Source organism: Daktulosphaira vitifoliae, unplaced genomic scaffold (genome assembly GCF_025091365.1).
Source record: "Daktulosphaira vitifoliae isolate Bord-2020 unplaced genomic scaffold, ASM2509136v1 Scaffold_1, whole genome shotgun sequence".
Lineage (NCBI taxonomy): Eukaryota > Metazoa > Arthropoda > Insecta > Hemiptera > Phylloxeridae > Daktulosphaira > Daktulosphaira vitifoliae.
This window is the reverse complement of record NW_026099572.1, coordinates 12297412-12314165: the sequence shown is the minus strand read 5'-3', so window position 1 is coordinate 12314165 and position 16754 is coordinate 12297412. Positions and strand designations below refer to the sequence as shown.

The following is a 16754-nucleotide window of genomic DNA, read 5'->3' as shown; positions in this document are numbered from 1 at the left end:
TAATTTTTATATGAGATAAAAATAGAAAATTCATCTATTGTAAATAATTTCAAAATATATATTCAATAATATCTTAACAGTGATTAATATAGGTGTTAGTGTATATTAAAAATGTTTTATTTGTACTTATTGTAATGTAATACAACTAAGAGTTAATTTAGATGATATTGTAATGGCTAGTAAACAAATATATCTAAGTTGCGTTAGTTTATTTCAGGTTTCTTCTTATGTATTACATATAACTTTTTATATATTAAAATATTTTAAATGGCTCAAGAGAAGTTAAATGTTTTTATAATGAAACAATGCTCAATATTTAATCTCAAAGATTACCTTAAATTAGGACTTACTATGAATAGTTTTTGTTTCTTAACATATTATTTCCCGACTGAAAATTTTACATGTAATTTCATATGAAATTATAAACTCTAATTTTTTTATTAAAGTTTTATACTAATTAACAAATGATGCGTAACTATCTCTAAATTCGCGATATGAATAAAATATGTCAATATTTTGGTTTCTATATTAAATTTCTAAGTAAAAGTCAGGACAAACCACAAAACGTTTGATCATTACCGTCGAAAAATAATAAATGAAAATAAGGTTGACATATTAAACATAAAATACCTGTGTTTGATTTTCTAGATAAATCTGTTTTGACTTGTTCAAAAGAATCCCTTAGTCATAGATGAAAAGTGTTTACCACTACAATAACCGCTTGAGCTACCAGTTATACTTCAGAAAACAATCTAATATGAAATATGAAAACAGATAGATTGAATATTATCTTTTAAATTGTATATTTTCAGAGACGCCAATTTATTTTCTAAAATTCAGATAAATTATGATTATTTTTCAATGCTTTTTTAGCATCTATAAAGGTTCATGTTAATAATTTTTCGGTAAAATGTATGTAAATACAAAACCGGAGAGCACCCTCACCGGTTCTGTGCTTATAATTGAAAGAAATTAACTATAATTAACTATTAATAAGCACTACTTACCCTAATCTTTTAGTAAGTTAGAAAATTAATAAGTTTATTCTACCCAGTGATTATTGTTGACAAATGTATTCTATTGAGTAAGATTAGAAAATATAAAAAAAAAACAAAAGACAAATTATAAAATTATGTTAAAATTTAATAAACTAATTTTAATGAGTAATTTGTCACAAAACAATTGATTAAAATACAAAAAAGTTCAAGGCTAATTTTTTTAACAAATTTATATTAAATAATTTTTTCCTGTTATAAAACCCTCGTTTTTTAAATATAAAATAATAATTATAAATAGTTTTAAAGTTACGCTTAATAAAAATTAGAAAGTTTTTATTTAAAAAAATTTTTTATTTAATTAAAAAAAATGAAAAATCAAAATTTGCTTCTACAAAGTGTTATCCGCCGCAGTATAAAATAGAGCCAAAGCAGAATAGTTGTGGAAAATAAATTTATTCTTTACAGAGTGACACCTCTTGTTATTTATTTAACATAATTTTCCATTTTATAAATTGCCTAACTTCATTGGAGTATTATTTTTTTATGTATTAATCATATATGTTGTCCATAATTTAAAGTAATGTAGAAATACATAACAGTGACTAAATTATTTTTTTGCAAACTATAAACATCCACTATTTTATTGCTACCCTTCTAACTATTTCATATTAATTAGTAGATCCGACGTTAACAGGAAAAAAATCACTTAAGACTGTGATTTTATCAAATCATTAACAGTGTTTACAGTTAATACAACATGATATATTAAAACTTTTTGTGAAGATACGTATCTTGTTTTTTTTTTTAAACCGGGAAATTCTTTAGGAAAATACTTGGATTCACACTGATTTTTTAAACTTTACACTTAAACAAGAGTAACTATGTAACATCAAAACTAACATGTCTCCTAAATAGGTGATTTTATAGGATAACCGTAGAGGCGTTGCGATTTCTTGACTTCTGCAAAAGTCCTCACGCCAATTAGCGCACAGACACTGAAGGGTTTACCCGCATTGTTGTAACTTACTTAATAGTAAATTTTAGTGGCGTCGGTGTGTTATTATGACACGCTGAATACTCGGAACTACGGTGATTAGGGACAAACACGGATCAGCCATCACCGTAGTTAGCGTAGGAGTACGTACCACGATAGCTCGCGTAGGCAACTGCTGCCCTGTAAATCGCGTGGCAATTGACACCTACTCGTCGACGGATGTCGCTTACGAGACTAGTGACTGGCGGTGCGATTAGATTTTAACAAAGGGATTAACCGTACCGGACGTTTCTGTACGCAGTGTCGCTCAGTCCACTGTCGTCACCGTTATCGTTGGCTGTACTTAAATCGTACGTTACAAGGATTATATTAATTGCCGTAACGTTCTGTATTAGTTTGATTACACCATTCATTGCTATTGTACTCATCTTAACGTTATTAAGATTGGTGAATAATAATAAATTGTATTTATTTTTTTATTACAGAAGCCTTGAGTGGTAACGGCGAAGTGAGTACGGAAGAGGCGGCTTCGTCGTGGAGCTCGGCCGTGTCGGAGGACCACACGTCCCCGGACAGCTGCGCGACATCCAACAGCCGGCCCGGTTCCACGGTCGACCGTTCATCGTACACTACGGCCGACCCCAATCCGTACGCTTGTCAGTATTGCGATAAGACGTTCCCCCGCGGTAGTTACCTGAAGAAACACGAGCAGGTGAGTCCTAATTGTTTTTGTTTTGTTTAAGAACCGCAGGCTTATCCAATAACTTTAAATGATAATTTTGAAAAAAACAGTAAGTAGTACAAAAAGTTCCATACTACGAATAGACCGGAACAATAGCTCTACTTATGAAATCAGACACTTAGACTTGATACAATATTATTAATTTATATCAGTTGACTATTTCATTTTGGTAAAATTACTAAATCGTTTTTTAATTTATTTATTAAGTTAATAAATTTTAAAATGTTATACTTGGATTACCCAATAAACTCGTTTGTTCGCATTTAAGTGTATAAAGCATCAACGATTATATGAACAAATTATTAACTTCCCACAGAAACTAAAATAAGTCAATTGATTCTAAATCGAGAGTTAAAATTTAATTTATTATTTATAGTAAAAGGATTTAAAATAATTAATTCAGCTACTTCCAATGATTATAAAAAAAAAAAAATGAATAATTAGTCTTTGATGAATAAAGATAGAATCTATCACGAAAAATTTAATTTTATAGTATTGCTAAAAATATATTTGACCTAAACTCCGTTTCGTATTTAAAATATTCTCAGAAATAGGGAAAATAGAAAAAATCGTTAGATTTTAACAGAATAAAACTTCTTAGAAATGATTCAATGAAAAAATAATTCATAGGTTTATTTCTAAACAAGTCAATATATAAATCTTGCCAACTTGAACTATTACACGTGTTAGGAAAATTGTTATCGCCAGTAAAATAATTTCATGACTTCATTTTTGTGTAAAACAGTTAAAATACGTAATTAATAATAATTCGCAGTACTTAAGCAATGACGACTCACTAATTTATAACGCAATTAATTATAAGTCGACGCTTTTGCGTACATAATTATGTCGTGTTGTTTTGTATAAAAGTCGCTAAGAAGCTCTTAAAAAGTTCATTCATGTTATGTTTTTGATACGCTGTAGTAATACAAAAGTATAAGATGTGAAAATATTACAATGTTTGCGAGGGAAAAGGGTCCCATTGATAAAATATTAAATAATATATAATAGTATTGAATCAAATTGCTAAATTGTTTTTTCTCAAATCAATTATTTGATTCCTGTATTATTTGTAGTTTTTAATTTGTGTCGAACATAATTTATTACATGTGCATTGCTTAGAATGCGGCCAACTCGTATGATGTATGTAATTTTATTTGTATTTTACAAGGAGTCTAGTTGTCTGTAGAATAATTACTTTAAATAATGTCGAACAATCCATTTATTAGTATTGTAGAAAATAATTATTATTGTAAAATAACGACCTATCCTAATCGAGAAGGTGAACGAGACCAGCCAAGTCCACTGACTCCGACCATGAACACCGGCCTCATTCAATAAGATGCGGTGAGGATACAAGCTGCGTGTATACTGCCCAGCGTTTATATTATGACAATGCTTGCGAGTTAGTCCAATACTTAATAATAATTTGCGGTTACCGCTCTGCGTGTGACCTAAAACAACGTCAAGTGTATATCATCAACTTATAACGCATCAACTACATGTGCAGCATCTGTGCTCGGCCACTTGGATGATCCCCTAGTTCATATTTGTTCAGTAGCGCAAGCCGGTGCGGGAGTTGGTTTTTTTTAACGCCACCGACTGGGTTCACACGTTGTCATACTATTATAAAGAGTTAAAAAAACGATACTTAATCCTTTCTTTCGTATTCCCAAGGAGAGATATTCGGTGGGGTGTCCAATGTTGGAAAATAATCGCGGAATGTGTTAAATTTACACATACGCCGTGTTTTATAATTAGAAACGGTGGCCTTTGTGCTCATTGGTGACACTAATAAGTCCATGCACTTAATGGATGACAAATTTTTTTCAACCACGAAAATAATAACATTTATTTTATGTTACCCTATTTTGTCATATATTTGACCCAAGTGTTTGGTGCTTTCAATGGCTATTCCAGTACTTGTTGATGTCTTATGTACCATGAAACTGGTTACGCCGTCCCGTGTATTTATATTTATCATCAGGATCGACTAATATTTTCGTATATTTCTTAAACACACAAACGAACCGGGTGACAAAAAAAGCGGTCCGTCGACACAACGACAGTGTGACATATTGCCGGACCCGATGCGATCACGTCGGAACTCCCCCGTCCTGTCACCCTCTCGGAGATTGTACACCGTTCACACGAGTATGTTTTTTCTGTGTTGCCGCTATTGTCGAGAAACGCCTGCATAATATTAATGTTGCCGCGATGATTTAAGGACATCACGTGATAATGTAGCGACGTATTCATTGGTATGATCACATTATAAAGATGATCTCTGCTATAAATGTTCTAAAAAAACGCCGCAAACGTGTTACCGCACAATCTTATTACAAACGCTTCGTGTTAAAAAAAAAAAAAACAATAATAAGATTTTGCCAAGGATATTATATTAACGGAACACCTCTGACGCTTGGTGTTGTAAAAACACTACAATGATAACACGTCGTGTCACATATACCTCCAGTAATGCAAAAAACGAGTTTACTTTAAAGAACTTTTTACCTTAAACGTTTTTATCTATTTAAAATCTAATCAAACACTCAATCATACTATACTACTTGAAAATAAAACAAATAAATAATTTGTGTAACAATGGATGGTTTGGAATGCATTTTCTGGTACTTATTACGATATATCTTGAGATTAACAAATGTAGACTTCAAAATTGACACTAGAATGAAATAAAATTATTGTGCTCTGAATTATGTATTTTACATAATTAAAATGTCATTTCTTATATCTTAAAATAACTCAATAATTTTCACATAAAATGAGTGTACACCCAGAGAAAAACCTCGATCTGTATAATAAATTCATTGTTCAATTTGATAAATATATCATTACTATTGAATCAATGATATATTTATCAATATGATATTTTTTTTTCTTGTCTTGAACAATAATTATTTATAAGAATAGTTATTTTGTTCGTATTAATAAAACATTATCATAAACCCTTGATAAAATTTCTCTTTCAATTTTGATTGAGGTTTTTCTTTGGGTGTATGTTAGGCCCGCAAATGTTTTTTTTTTGTTGTTATTAATGCTTGAATGAACCAAAAGTTCATTCAACTATCCCGATCGTTTTTTAACTCGTTAATGATGAAATTTCTACTTTTTATTTATATTTCTACTTTTTAGAAATTTACTACTTATTATATAATTATTGATGAATTATATTATAATTTTGAAAATTTTTATCTGGTCAGCTTAGAAACTTAGTGAACTATTTACATGCTTCAAGAAATATATTGAAATTTTACTTTGTATTATTGAGTTCATAAGCATTTTACATTTTTTCATAATCAGTATTTTTAGTATAGATCGTATTTGAAAATGTTTAAATGAATCTCATTATAATTTTATAAATAATCTCCCCTGAATAATTATTTTTAAGGCATTAAGAGCGATTTTCAATTCCTATTTCTCCATCTCATTTACAAGTCTTTTGAGTTAAGAAATATTTAATTTTCATTAACTTGTTAAAAGAATTTTATTTTGTAACCACTAAAACACACTAGTTGCACCTTACACGAAAGTTGTGTAACTTGTTTTTGTATCGTATCTAGTTAGAAATCGTTTTGTAACGGAAATAATTTTCTGTTAGGGAAATTTTAAATAAACAAAATTGTAAATTATGAGTAAGCTAATAAATTGTAAAGTTCTTTGTAAGCAAAGCACTAGTTTAGTGTTTGATCTTCGCAATATCATCTTGGTTTTGGTAATTCTAATTATTTGTTATGCTCTGTTTACTAGTATGAATTTTCTATTACAAATATTATAAGTACACTACATTTTGTATATTTATTTTCCTTTTTGAACATATATGTTTACTCAAAGATACTTGCTATTTATATTGCCTGCGAAAATTAATTTCCAAAAATTTTTACATTTTCTATTTGTACTCGATTTTCTTTTAAGTATTATTTTCAACATCCAGGTCTCATCTCTTATTCGGTATCAGCCTAGTTCGTTTTTTAATCAGCTCCACGTCTCCAAACATGAACGCGTTTGGCCGTTTTAAACGCAACTGACGTTGTCGTCACGTTTTACCACTAAAAAAGTTGTAGTCCACTCGGACTATGCGCATAATACACATTTATATGATATGCATGTAATATTATGCGCAAGGGACGCGCTGGGTCACACGGTCCGAACAGCAGCTGATGCCGATCTGTTAGTTCAGTGATACAGACGTAGATGGCCTAAAATAATGTCAACTGGTCTATTTATTTCAACCGCCAAAGACACCTTCGACTCTAATTGTAGATATCCATCTGCCGACAGGTGGGACACCGGCGGCGGTCGACCATAAACGCATTTCTTCACCGGTTTCCCGTCTTCCCTACCCCGTGCCGCCTTGGTCTCCCGTACCACCATTGACGACTCGGTTCAACGATTAGGCGCGTGCCCAGAATCCGCGGTCATCGGTAAAAGCACCGCTGAGGACCATGTCGCACCTGTTGCTCTCTCGGCAGACAGGTGTACGGGTTGTCGTCGTATAACCGAAACGCCCCATCGTAAATCCATTAACAATTATATAAAAAAATGTGTGACACTCTAATAATACCATTATTGTTATTGTTATTTCATTTTTGGTCGCCTAGTGCCAGTGTTTCATTTAGACCTAATCCATAATTGTTTGCACCTAAATTTATTTAATTTCCATATTATAATATACTACAAACATAACTATACATATGTAATTTTATAATAATTTAAATTGAGCTTTAATTTAATTTTTATAAGCAGCTAATTTATTCCCTTCTATAATAATCACGTTCAAATAGTCTAGTAAAAAATAATTCTTTAAAATATCTAAGTTTAAATGATACACGAAAATGTCTAATTTAGAGTCGAAATAACCTTTAGTAATAATAAGTCTTGATAACCATTACTGATACGAAGAATATTTAATTTTCTGTTCAATATTCGTAAAAACAACAATTCGATGAGGTGTATATGAGTTTAGTTAGGTGTAGTGTAAATAACCTAGTCTATAATTAACTCTTCAAGTCTGTAAAGTTTTAATTATTTAATATAAGTATCACTTATTATGTGACCGTTTAGTATACACATAGTATATTACAACGATTTTACGTTGAGCTTTTGATTGATGCGATTTTTTAAGTGTACTGCGATATTTATTTAATGCGTATGAATTTTTTCTTCAGACTCATGGAGAATCGATGCCGTTCAAGTGTCAATTCTGCCGGAGACTGTTCAAACACAAACGCAGCCGAGACCGGCACGTGAAATTACACACAGGCGACAAGAAGTACAAGTGTACTCAATGCGACCATGCTTTTTCAAGGAGGTAAGCAATCTTTTAACCGTAATCACTATATTAACACGACGCGGATGCACATCTTTATACATTGAATTCGTAGTCACGTACCTATACGCCTATCGTATAAAGAAGATATTTGGTACCCGTTCAACTCTGGCCGAATTCAATAGCTGTTATTTTTCCTTTTTTTTTTATTCTTCTATTTTCATCTTAATGTAATTACTGCTGGCCACGCGTCCAATTATCTACGGGGAGAGATCATATACGGTCGTGAACTTGTTAACACAGAGGTAAAGAAAATGCACAAACACACAACGGACACATAAGCACACCCACCCAAATTTTATGGAGACGTGCTCCCGAATACAATGCCTGACGAATATTGTTATCGTCCACGCTCCAAAAGTATGTGCTAACAAACTATTGTGTGTATCGCAATTGGACGTGTGGCCGGCCGCAAGTACGTTGAACTGAGACGCAGAACGTGTGTCCTCACACGCGACAAAAAGAATATATTTCTTTATTTGTAAACAAATGGTAATAAGTAATTATTTGTAAATTAAAAATAATAGTTCGTTTTTCCTGTGTGCAGCGATCACTTGAAGATTCACATGAAAACACACGACAATCAAAAGCCGTTCCAGTGCACGGTCTGCAACCGGGGCTATAGTACAGCGGCCGCCTTAACGTCGCACATGCAGAACCATCACAAGAGAGCGGCCGAGAGAGAAAATTCACCGCAAATAGCTGGTCCGTCTTACAAATGTCTTCAGTGTACACAGATATTCCGGAAACCCGACGAACTTCAGGTGAGACTTAAATGTTGTATGTTAACGTAACGCATGTTAAAAAAAAAAATAGTTGCTCATCCAAGATGCCCTTATTAATTGTAAAACCAATCTTCAAACGATTCAATTATTAAGAGTCCTCTAGTTTTTTTTTAGGTATTATCATTTTTAATACTCGATTAGTAGTATATTTAGGAGTAATATTTTATTGAGATATTGTAGAATTATATTATTACATTGATACAATTTAACTTTTGTGTAACATTTTAATATATATAAAAAAAGTGTTTCTCCTCGTCTATATGTAAAGTTATTTAAATCAGTCATTTCAAATATTTCGTTCTTTATAGACTTCTAAATTTTCAATAACTTAAAATCCATCTAAAGCCAATAACTAAAATTATTTGTAATTTACAGTAGAATTGTACATAAGGGGTCGACATGACCTATATGTAGAAACGTATGTGTTCAGTGCACGGGGTTCGATTCCCAGGGTGCCAACGAGATTTTTCTTGTGATTTTTTTCTTTGGTGGTGTCTGGTCTCTGATGTAAGCCGGCTGTGATACCCATCTCGTTCATCGTTGACCTAGCTAAAAACGATCTTTGACTCCCTGACATATGAAAGAGGGTGATCACCTTTAAGCATGTCAAGTTGGGAAAATAGAAGAATGTCAAACTGATCATTTTATAGTAGAATTGTAAATAAAGTTTGAATTTTCAATTTTTAGATAATATCCATACTTTTCAAGAATAACCCAAATATTTTTATAATATTATTCTTAATAACACCCAGTTATTATTTTTTTTTGCTTTAATCATACTACTTCTCACTATACAAATTATTGATATTCAAAAGTTTGACGATACTCCACTCATTATTAATTTAACGCGATATATTTACGAAATACTAAATTTTTGTTTAACACAATATTTTGTTAATATTTGTTTCTTGTAGTTCAAAAAATTAAATACTACTAAGACTTAAAAAAATTTGCTTTCAAAAAGTGTTCTTTCATTATAGAAATAATCTGTAGTGTAACTCTTGCAATAAATGAATACTCTGTTCCCAAATGCCTTTCCCTCCTAAAATTTAAATATCATTTTATTAATAAGAAAACCAACGATCAAAACACCGCTTAGCGTTTAGAAGGTTCAACTACAAAACTCATGATTTTAACATTAACCACTAGATAGTGTTATGTATTATACAAAAACAATCCAAACATCCAGATAATTTCTTTTTTTTTTTATTTTAGTTTATTAATAAATAAATTTTGAACATTTCACAGAATCATACTGCTAATCATCATTTAGGCGAACAGTTATCTTCAAATTCCAGAAGCTCAAAACGAGCAACGCCACCAAAAACTCCCAATCAGTACATTTGTGTATATTGTACTAAAGAATTGCCGAGTATGGACGCTCTGCAGCAACATTTTCAAACCAAACATGGTAAGTCGTCATACAGTTTAGGTCACTTAATGATAATATCATTCACGTATTCAACGTGGGAACATGTTTTTGTATTTAGCCGCATTTTTAAATGGTAAACCTCATGAAGACTTTACATCAATTTCTTCTGGATTTCCGTGGTTGAACTTTTCTGATTCACCTCCTTTAGGTCTACCCCCATTCTCGTGTCGATTGTGTATGAGCCAATTTCCATCAGTTATTTCTCTTCATAAACATTTTACAACTGCGCACTATTTCAACTCCGTCCTAAACAACAACAATAATAACAATAGTAATAATAAAGAAACATCGGCATTTAGCTGGTCGAACGGATATCACAGTTTTTTATCGGAAGACAATGGCCAGACAGGTCCTACTGATTTGTCAATATCAAAAAAACAATCGGGAAAACACAAGTCAGTAGATTCTCGGAATCATCAAAGTAGTAAAAAGTCTCGGTCTTCACCTAATCACGAACAATCACTTCAAACGCTTACGGACCGAAATATATATTCTTTAAAAACCGAACGCTCATACGACAATAAACGCCAGTCCAATAGACCTGCGGTCGATGTATCCAAACTTCAGTTGCCTTGCCCTCACTGTCATTTAACGTTTACTCTATTTGAAGACTACCAACAGCACGTAATCGGTCATTTCTTAACGGCAGCTGCCGAATACTCGTGTCAAGAATGTTCCACATCATTCACCACGTCTGAGAATATCCAAAAACATTTAATAGAAACGCATGCTCAAAATTTTTATAGATGTATGCTGTGCAAGGAAGTATTCTCTACTAAATCTGCATTAAAGGTAAGTTAACTTACTATAAACATCGTCGACTTTTTTAACTTTGACAAAATTTTGTCTTTTCTTAAGGTCCATTTTAGTATGAATCATGGGAGTGAACATAGAATGTTCCGTTGTAACAACTGTACAGGAGTATCTAGGCCATTGTTTCAGTCGGAAATCGAATTTATCGACCATTTAAGAAGTACACATTATACCGCCAAATCTCCCCCATCAGTCCAAAATAATAATTTGGTGAATATAGGCAAATTTGACATTTTATTAGTCCTTATTTTATATTAATTGAATATTTTATTTTTTTTAGATGTTAAGGTGTCTAGTATGTCATGCTACATTTAATACGCAATCGGACATGGAACAACATCTAGCAAGCCACTCTAAACAGTTTCAGTGTCAATATTGTGCGGAATCATTCCATATCGAGTTTTTATTAGATAGACACATACAAACACATCACAATTCGCCTGTAATTATTACCAACCGTATTTAATAATCTGTTTATATTTATCTATTGAATTTCTAAATAAATTAATTTTATGTTAGCAGATACTTAGTCACCTTAACCTAAATCACAGAGAATCTCCAAATTCTGCATGCCCTTCTCCTACTTACTTGCCTAGACAAACTGATGGTAATAAACACTCTTTAGATAATGGATCAAACACATGTGATATTTGCGAAAAAAATGATTTTCGGAATGAGCTAGACTTGATTGCACATAAAAGAAATGTTCACCAAGTAAAACCTACAAATTTGTCGACAAAAGTAAGCTTTAACTAAATTTAAAACTATTATGGTAGATGTACTGAATAAACGGTTTAATTTTTTAGATGAGCTTACACTGCGCTTACTGCAGTGAAAATTGTAAATCCAGAGCAGAATTAGAAAATCATATGAAAACTCATTCGCAACAAGGTTCAAATGCAGGAAAACACAAGTGTAATATTTGTGACGAAATATATCAATCTGCTATCAGCTTAGCTGAACACAAGCTAACACATTGCAAGGTTTGTACAGAAACACATTTTTTTATACTCGATAAAATATTTCTGAACACTAATTTTTTTTCAGGTGGTTACAAGTACTATGTGTAGTCACTGTAAAATGATTATAGACAGCGAAGAACAATTTTATCAACATCTTCAAAAACATTGTAATCCTATTAACATAAATGGAAGCCATTTGACATTCCCTACTTCTTGTATAATATGTAGGCAAACCTTAGTATCAGAGATAGAAGTTAAAGTGCATATTAACTATCATCTAACTAGACTCAAAGAACCTCCTGTAATCTGTAGTACTTGTAATCGATACAAGAATTCTCCATCATCACAGTGTACCCATTGTAATTCATTGAAAAATTCTTCAGAGCGTTGTATCGATTGTGGAACTTCATTTGAAACTTTTGGCTCATTACAACATCATTTAACTTCGGTGCATAGAAAACCGTTTCATTGTTTTAAATGCAAGGTAATATAATTATTCAATTAAATAAATTTGTTGACTAAAATATCTTAATATATATATTTTTGATTAATTATTCTGGTCAACAAAATGAAACCATTTTTTAATCATCAAAGACAAAATATACTTTTCTAAAGCAATCTTTTGAAATTTCAAATCTACAAATAGATTTTTTCTATCGCCTCCAGTTTTTTTGAGATATTTACTAATTAAAATAAAACAGGTAATTCAATATAAAAATGTTTTTTTCTAAATTATTAATTTTGATTTTTAATATGTTAACAATAATTCTTGTAAAATTTTGATCCAAAATATCATGTTAAATCTATTTTATTTGGTTTTTTTTTAAGTTAATTTTTAACAACGAATTATTGGCATGCATAGTGCATATCTTACGACTACACTTATCTTGATATCTTTAAGACTATACGTTTATACATAATATTATTTCGTAAATATCGATGTAAAATATTTATTATTTTTTTATTTAATATAATATGCATATGTTATCGAAACAAAATTATTTTGTGAATAAAACTGGTAGACTTTAAAACTGGTCAAATGATTATTTTAAATAATTAAATTAAATGTTAGCTCTTAATAAATGTTTTGTTTTTATACACTAAGTTTTGATCGATTAATAATGTGAACAATATTTAAAAGGAAAATAAGTTTTTTAATAAGTAAATACATTTTAATGCAATTATAATGAACATTTTATATGAATACAAAAAAATAATGACGTATCAAAATGTGCATAATGCTTAACAGAAATTATGTACTATGTACAAAACTAAAGAAAATAATAAACGTGTAATCTTGACAAGATTCATTCTCAATAACTAGGAAAGCCAATATGGCTCAAAAATACTTTATAGTACATAAAAACATCACAATATTCAAGAAATGATATCATCGATATTTTCAAACCTGTCGTAGAATTTCAAACACTTTGAAATTAATTTGTCTTCTGTTTCCAGTTGAGATAATTCTTCAAGTAAATTTTTAGTAATAGGATAGAAGTCTTCTAATATTTTACATTTATCATGAACGGTTCTATCAGTAACTGCAAAAAAATCTAAAAATGACTTAATCTTATTGAGTATATCTTTAAGGATCTCATATAAAGTATTAAGATGATCTTTAAAAAGCGAATCTCCTGTATGTGTCATATATAAAAAATCTATTTCGCGTAGCTCATTTTCTTCTGGGTTTATTGCTGTACAGCTATTATTTAAATTTCCCCAATAATTTTCGCGGATCAAATTTTTCAGAGTACTTTTCACACGATTTTTTTTCCTGATTTGAGCTTTGATACAAGTGTATTTTTTATTTCTCGTTTCTAGAATATTCAATCGTTAAATGATAGATTATTTGTAAATGTTTGTTATTATAAACAAATAAAAATTTACTGTAAATAAAGAAAATCCCCCAAAAATTGCGATTTTTAATATTAATAATTTTTGACATTTTTTAACTTTTAGCTTCGACGCAAAGCTGAGAAGTTATTAATTTTAACATGATGAGTTTTTTTTTGTCTGTCATTACTTTTTCTCAGCTTTTATTAGACCGATTTTTCTCAACAATACGCCAAAAGACCACAAATCGTATCTAGTTGAAGGAATTACTCTCAATAATTGAAAATTTTGCCTTCGTTCCCTGTAAATAGTGAAAACCCCCCAAAAAATTACTATTTTTAAAATCGGTAAATTTCGACATTTTTTTTTCTAAAAATTGCCATAACTTATTAAAAAATGAACAAATCAAAATAATTCTTTTTATAAGAAACCCTTAGATATTTTCCTATCATTTGATATAAATTTTTTGAAAATCTGACCCTTTACCTGTCCACAGGAGACGATTCAAAATAGTAACTTCTACACAAAAATTTAACGTTTTCAACTTAAGTTTTAAAAATGTTCCGGAAATACTCCGAGCTTCAAACTTATGTTAAATAAAGCTAATGTTATGTACTATAAATTAAAAAAAAAATTGTCCCGACGATTTATTTTCTATGTGTAAATGGTTGCCGTAATTAAAAAATATGCTATTTTTGTGTTAAAATTCTTGGTATTGTATTTTAATTGCCGTGGCAATGATTTTTTTGCAATTTTTCTATAATTCTTTTTGAGTTAGAATTTTTCTTTTCACTAATCCACCAATTTCTTAAAATTAAACACTATCTTCAGATTTGCATCGAAGCGTTTCTTATTTAGTGATTTTAATCATTGTCAGATATCATCTATACTAATCACAACTATACCACATTCACACTGTGTCGCGACCCCACTATGCTTCCGTTTTTTATTAATTATTTAGGTGTAATTATTTGTTTTAAACTAATTATCACAAAAACTAGAGAATAGGAAAATTTTAATTACAGATTTGAAATTATAATAAAATATTGATTTAGAAATGTATATTTTCGTCTTTGATGAAAATTCCTTGTATACTAATATTATTTTTTCAGATTGGATTTGAGTCTCAACAAGAAGCTACAATTCATCTTGGTACACATCTAGCAACTTTAAATGGTTCAGTTGATGGATTCGAATGTGGTCTTTGTCCGTGTGTATTATCCAATACCAATAGTCTTCAGACACATTTAATTGAACACACGTTCGCCGGATGTAAAGCCTTTACCTGCTACTTATGTTCGGCTATATTCACTGTGCCAACGGGTCTTCAAGTTCATATGTCAGTCGACCATTCAACCGAAACACCTCCATATGATTGTCCAAGACCTAATTGTCAAGCTAAGTTTTTCTTCACAGCCGAATTAGATCGTCACACTTTGGAACACCAAGGGCAAGATGTATTGGCAAACGTAAGTGAACTGGTAATTTATTTACAATTAAGACATTAATATGCTAAAAATAATCTTATTTAATAATTATATTACGTTAATTTTAGATGAACTTTTACAAATACCAAAATAAATTTATGTCTATTTGTGAAAAAATGTTCAAGTGTACTGAGTGCTATCAAAGTTTCATGACTCAAATCGACTTACAATGTCATATGTACGATCACCATAAAAGAGAATTACCCATAGTATCAGCTTCAGAACCAATTAATGGTGTTAAAAGAGAAAATATTAAAACTAAAAACAGTGATGAAATCGACAAAGGTGAGAAAGACACTGAGACATCTATAAAATTAGAAAATCATGACGAAATAAACGTAAAAACAGAAAATGAAAAAAATGACGAAGATGATGACGAAGAAGAGCTTATTGATGTTGAAATCAATAATCGCGAAACAAATGAAATTGATTCTATTGACGATGAAAAAGCCAATTAGTTATGGTGTATAGCTACATCTTCTCTTTTTCATCTGTATATTAATTGTATAATTATAATAGCATTATTTTATATTATTATGTATAGTGAAAGACAATATTTTATAACTTATAAATGAAAACATTGTCTTGTTAGGTATAATACCTAACAAATTATTTATTTATTTTATGCATTTACAGTAAGTATTTATAAAATTCTTTGTTAATATTTTACTACAAAGTAACACTTTAGTTAAACTTGTTAACGTTGATAAGTTATGGTAGTGTTATATTTATTATTATTATTATGGCTTATTATTTAATACAGTTTATAGTTATTTATGTTTATGTTACATTATTTATAGCTATTTGGTTATTTTATGTTATTTACTTTTATAATGTATAGTTAAAAAGTGTAAAGTATCTTATAATTTCAAAGGTTATGGCTATCTTTTAAAGAGGTTAATGATGTATTGTTTCATTTGATTTTAATAATATTTGTGATACTATTTTATCGAAAACATGTTTTTGTTTAATACTTGTCTAGGAATATTTAAAAATTTAAATAGCATAAGAAAACATTTTACTAAAACAATTTTACCCATATTAAAGCATATTTTTAATATTTAAAATAAATTATAAGGGCAGTTTTATTACAACTTTGACGTTTATATTTACATTGAAGTTTTTGCTATTAACAAATTATTTTGTAGTTTTATGAATATTATTTAAATAGCTCATATCGAATAATAAGTTAGTCCATCACAAGGGATAATTATTTATTTGTTTCTTCTAAAAAAAGTTGCAAATGTTTATTCATTTAGTCAGGGGGTTGCTTAGAGAAAAACAAGTAATGAGTCATCATAAAGATGGTTATACAATTGAAAATATTCCCGTCTTTTTTATTCAGACACGATTTTATG

At 30.1% G+C, this 16754-nt stretch overlaps 1 protein-coding gene across 4 annotated transcripts in view; it reads left to right on the top strand.

The window, feature by feature from the left end:
- LOC126909320 (zinc finger protein 521-like) overlaps positions 1-16428 on the top strand; it is a 54291-nt gene extending 37863 nt beyond the window's left edge. For 2 of the 4 annotated variants that reach the window (XM_050691750.1, XM_050691736.1), the window contains 12 exons: positions 2478-2704; positions 7921-8063; positions 8629-8845; positions 10115-10277; positions 10357-11090; positions 11157-11321; positions 11392-11553; positions 11631-11852; positions 11918-12094; positions 12159-12557; positions 15022-15378; positions 15465-16428. In XM_050691750.1, coding sequence (XP_050547707.1) covers positions 2478-2704; positions 7921-8063; positions 8629-8845; positions 10115-10277; positions 10357-11090; positions 11157-11321; positions 11392-11553; positions 11631-11852; positions 11918-12094; positions 12159-12557; positions 15022-15378; positions 15465-15854 — 3356 coding nt within the window. In that variant the 3' untranslated portion in view covers positions 15855-16428. The remainder of the gene's footprint in view (positions 1-2477; positions 2705-7920; positions 8064-8628; positions 8846-10114; positions 10278-10356; positions 11091-11156; positions 11322-11391; positions 11554-11630; positions 11853-11917; positions 12095-12158; positions 12558-15021; positions 15379-15464) is intronic. The other 2 variants (XM_050691742.1, XM_050691757.1) reach the window with 2 other exon arrangements.
- The last annotated feature ends 326 nt before the right edge of the window (positions 16429-16754 follow it).